The 4,805-nt window shown below is 35.5% G+C and overlaps 1 protein-coding gene across 1 annotated transcript; it reads left to right on the top strand.

The window, feature by feature from the left end:
• Nucleotides 1-200: 200 nt before the first annotated feature.
• On the top strand, nt 201-4,352 carry LOC111284499 (mRNA-decapping enzyme-like protein). Its single transcript, XM_022873163.2, has 8 exons — nt 201-511; nt 615-655; nt 749-798; nt 1,042-1,186; nt 1,866-1,922; nt 2,658-2,775; nt 3,416-3,877; nt 4,082-4,352. The coding sequence occupies exons 1-8, from the start codon at nt 347-349 to the stop codon at nt 4,136-4,138; spliced, it is 1,095 nt and encodes a 364-aa protein (XP_022728898.1). The 5' UTR covers nt 201-346; the 3' UTR covers nt 4,139-4,352.
• Nucleotides 4,353-4,805: the final 453 nt, after the last annotated feature.

Consider the following 4,805-nt stretch of genomic DNA (forward strand, 5'->3'; position numbering starts at 1 on the left):
ATTTATCAATTTCAAAAATAAAATAATTTTGCAGTTTGATCCAAGTAGAATTTGAGTTTGACCCGACCCATAGAGTGAAGCGGCCCAGTTATTTATAACAGAAGTTGCGTTCATGTTCCTTGATGGAGCGAGAAGGGCAAATTAGTCAGTCCAAAATCCAACTAACTGAAAAAAGCTTGCCAAACAAGCTGAGTTTGGCTTCGCATCGTTTCCGTTGCCCATTCTATCTATCATTATTTTTCATTTTTTTTTCTCTATAAATATTTCACTTCCATTCTCCAAAAGGACAAAAATTCTGTGTAGCTCTAGGTCTAGGGTTTCTCCATTTCATATAATTGAAGCAAAAATGTCGCAGCAGCAATACGGGAAATTAATGCCTAATCTGGACCAACAAAGCACCAAGCTCCTCAATCTAACCGTCCTCCGTCGCATCGATCCTTTTGTGGAGGAAATTCTCATCACCGCCGCTCATGTCTCCTTCTACGAGTTCAACATCGACCTTAGCCAATGGGTTTTTACTACTTAACCCCCTATTTTCTAACCTGCATTTCTTTTTCTACTAAATTTTGCTTCTTTTCGTTAACCATGTCTTTTTGTCTGTTTGTTTTTTGCAGAGCCGAAAGGACGTCGAAGGATCTCTTTTCGTTGTCAAGAGGTAACTTTGAAAGTGTTTTTTATTCCACTTTTCCTTTTACATTTTCATTTGATTTTTTTTAATTGAAGATATTTCTTGTGCTTCATAATTCAGGAACACGCAGCCTAGGTTTCAGTTTATTGTGATGAATAGACGCAACACTGGTTAGTGCCCGCTGTCCCTGCGTTTCATTTATCAGTGTCTGACATTTGTATGCATTAAACATAGATCGCAAAAATGCCTGATGTAATTATGCAATTACTATCTTATTATGTCATTTTGGTGTCTTGATTAATTTAATATATTCTATAATTGGTAAGAATGAAGATTAAGTTAAAAAATTAGAATCTCATAAGAAAGTTTTGTTTTTTTAGCACTAAGAAGCTTCAACGCACCTTTATGAACAGATAATTTGGTGGAGAATCTCTTGGGAGATTTTGAGTATGAAGTTCAGGATAAATATCTACTATACCGCAATGCTTCTCAGGAAATAAATGGCATTTGGTTCTATGATGCACATGAACTTGAGGAGGTTGCAAATCTTTTTAGCAGGTACTACTAATTTTTATCAGTTTTTTTGCTTAAGTTTTCTGTCTCTGCATAGTGCCAACCATGGGTAAGTTTGATGGGTGGTTGGTATACCTTTTGGGCCATAATAATAATAAAAATTTCTGATTTCCCTGTCTTAGAATGATTGTCCACCTCATAAACATTTTCATAGGCATTGTTTGCTGTAGATATGATTATTTGAACAATGAGAGTTAATTTTTGGGCCATCTCCCCTTTGGTGTATCTGTGATAATTTTGTTGGTTTTTCATTTCCTATTTGAGTTATTAATAACCATTAGGCCACCCTTTTTTTAAGAGTTTACATCACAAAAGGACAGTGTATGATGCTCAAACACAAGACCAGAGTTGTCAAGTGCAAGTGTGTTGGACTGCCATGATTTGTGTTCTCAGCTTAGCTTGGTCCATGTATTTTGAGCGATAAGAGGAGGTTTAATGCGTGGTGAGCTCATTTTGAGGCATATCATGTAACTACAAGACTTGAATTCAAGCTGGCTCAGATTATGCTTACGGGCTCTCTCAGAGAGGGCTTTCACGTTTTTGTGTGTGTTTTGTCATTTGTGTGGTGAAATGTTTATGGTATTCTTGATTGCCTTTTTTTTTTTTTTTTTTCAATTTTTTAATTGCTTGTTTATGCCATTTTCTGTGCTTTTGGCATCTCCAGGATTCTTACTGCATACTCGAAGGTGCCCCAGAAGTCAAAGGTAACATCAACAAAGGGGTAAGCATGATATTCCCCTCTTGTTATTGTCCATGCATACATTTCATCATTTACTTGAAAATTAGCATTGTGCTTAATGATCAGAATATCTACATCACTTCATCATCTAGTTGAATTTGCTTTTGATTTCTAGTACTCTATAATTGTGATCTTTGATTTTTTCAATCAACGTTGCAGTTTCCAAGCACTAGAAATTACTTCAAAATTATATTCTGCTACATATTATCTTATCTGATTCTCTTATTTCACCATATGCGTAACGATCCTTAAAAGATGTTTAATGTTTCCTGATATTTTTGTAAATTGAGTTCCTGAGTCTATTATCATATTGGACTCCCCAACCCTTCTTTCTTCTTCGACCAAATGGTTGCTGGATTATTGTGCCTTTGTTTAGGCCTGGACCATGCTTTGATAAAATTTTGACAAAGCGCTTGTTTTTGTGATTCTGCTCAATTTTCAAGCTTTGCTGGTGCATTTTAGAGGAAATTATTGCTTTGAAATGCAAGATTCTTCATTAACTTGTAAAATTTTTAACTGTAATGAATTGGGAATGAACCAATTGTGATGTGCCATTGTATTTACTTTGTGAACTTTCAAGATATTCCAAATTTCCTTACCTTTCATCACTGTTGCTGGTAAAAAACTGATGACTTGCCTGTATATATTTTAAGAAAGCTTCTTCTTCTTCTTCTTCTTTTTCAAATTTCCAAGTAATGATACTAATTACAAATGCAGTGAGTTTGAAGAGCTGGAAGCTGTTTCAACAATGGCCATTATGGATGGTCCTATGGAGCCAACATTGTCAACTGCATCCAATGCTGCTGATGATCCTTCCTTTGTGAATTTCTTCAGTGTATGCATTGTTCTGAACAATGTACCTTAATGAATTGATTTTTGATGCATTCAGTTCTGCACTCTGATTACATGCAATATGTTCCACTGCATATGGAGGATATTGTGTCTCCCGAATATTGATAACTTGGCTCATTGTACTGACTTTTACTGGGTTGCTTAACCCAAAGTTGAGCTCTATGATGACAGATTCTTTGTGCTTAATTAATGAACAATTTTTTTTGGCTTTCACCCCGAAGACCTGGCTGTTGTTTACATACTTTAGGATAGCACACTGAATCTAATTGTTTGGTGATGCATGTATGTTATAAGGAGAGGGGCTGAATCCTATCTAGTGTTTAATTTCTAATTTTCAACTCTCCCTTGTCCTTTTTTAATCCATCTCTCTTTCTGACATGTCCTAAGTTGTTTATCGACTAACATACATGAACGAGGCTAGCTGTTGTCTTGTTTTTATGTCCCTTTTACCTTAAAAATTACATTTGAAAGTTAGAACAAATCAACATTTGTATCAATATTAAATGGTCAATGTGACTTTAAATTTGTCTTTGTAAAGATTCTGAAGTGTTCAGCATATTTGGCATTGGGACAACATTTCTTATGAGTGTCAAAATCTTATCCATTTTGTTACATGATTGCAGACAGCTATGACCATTGGAAGTGCTTCAAATGCAGTAGTTTCTGGACAACCGTACCAATCTTCTGCGGCAATGCCTGCACCTTCTAACACGGCTATTGATGCCTCCACTGCAGTGCCAGCTTTGCAATTACCTTCTCTTCAATCATCTTCTAATCCCTTAATGCCACTACTTGATAGCCCTGAATCCAGCAGCAATCATACTAATCTTGTAAAGCCGTCAGCATTCTTTGTGCCTCCTTCCTCTTCTGCACATATATTGCCACCGGTCTCTGCATCATTGCCCACTGCTCCTCTACTTAATCCTCCTTTGAGTCTGCAACGCCCGTATGGTGCTCCATTGCTTCAACCCTTTCCACCACCCACTCCATCACTGTCTCTTACACCAGCCTCTGTTCCCACTCAAAACTACGGTCTGACTATCAGCAGAGAAAAAGTTCGTGATGCACTTTTGGCTCTTGTTCAGGTTAGTTTTTCTGGCCATTGGCAATGTTTGAACTGTGAAAATAGATTCAAAGCTAATTGAAAGGATCTTTGGATGGTGAACTATTATGTACCTTAGGAATGCTGATTGCCGATTAGGGATTACTCTCCCCTAGACTAAAACTCCAGGTTTCTTTTTTTAACTGTTTCTTTCCCATACATCTGACCAGCAATGCATATCTGACAGGACAAACAATTCATTGACCTGGTCCACGGAGCATTGCTAAATGCACATCATTCCTGACCACCTAATTGAAAGCAGCGTTATTATACCTTTTGCCATCTTTTTGTTTTTCTCTCCCTTTTGTTATCGATACAAAAAAGTTTAAAAAAAAAAAAAAAACACGCAATTTGTATAGCATTTTGTCTTCCTCGTTGGACTCCCTATGATTCAATGTGATATGTAATATGGTTCAGATTTTTGCGAATGTAATGTTGCATTTATTCTTGAGGCCAAACTCACAATTCATGATAGTGTATATACAGTCATCGTAAAAATGGGCATCGGCGGCCATCCTAAATATTACTGCCTTACCAAACATCGTGATGAATAGATGCATATATATGGTATCTCTCGCTTGTCTTGATAAATAATCAAAGCCTCCCTAGGTTAAAACTTCAAATTTTCAATTTAAAGCGATGGTATGACCTTTCATTAACAGTTTTAGTTATTACTTATCACTGATTAGTCATTGTGGCCAAAATTTTTTTAATATGAAAATCCAAGAAAAAACACTAAATTAAAATTTAAAAAGTTAATATCAAATTATAAATTATTATTAAATATTTAAAATAATACTTAAATTAAAAAAATGTTGATGTGATTATGAATCAGTTAATTACTGTAATATTTATATCTAATATGGTTAACTTTAAATGATAAAATGTGTCAAATAAAATGATAGGTGATT

This window comes from Durio zibethinus, chromosome 6, assembly GCF_047325235.1.
Source record: "Durio zibethinus cultivar Kanyao isolate XHJ-2024 chromosome 6, ASM4732523v1, whole genome shotgun sequence".
Lineage (NCBI taxonomy): Eukaryota > Viridiplantae > Streptophyta > Magnoliopsida > Malvales > Malvaceae > Durio > Durio zibethinus.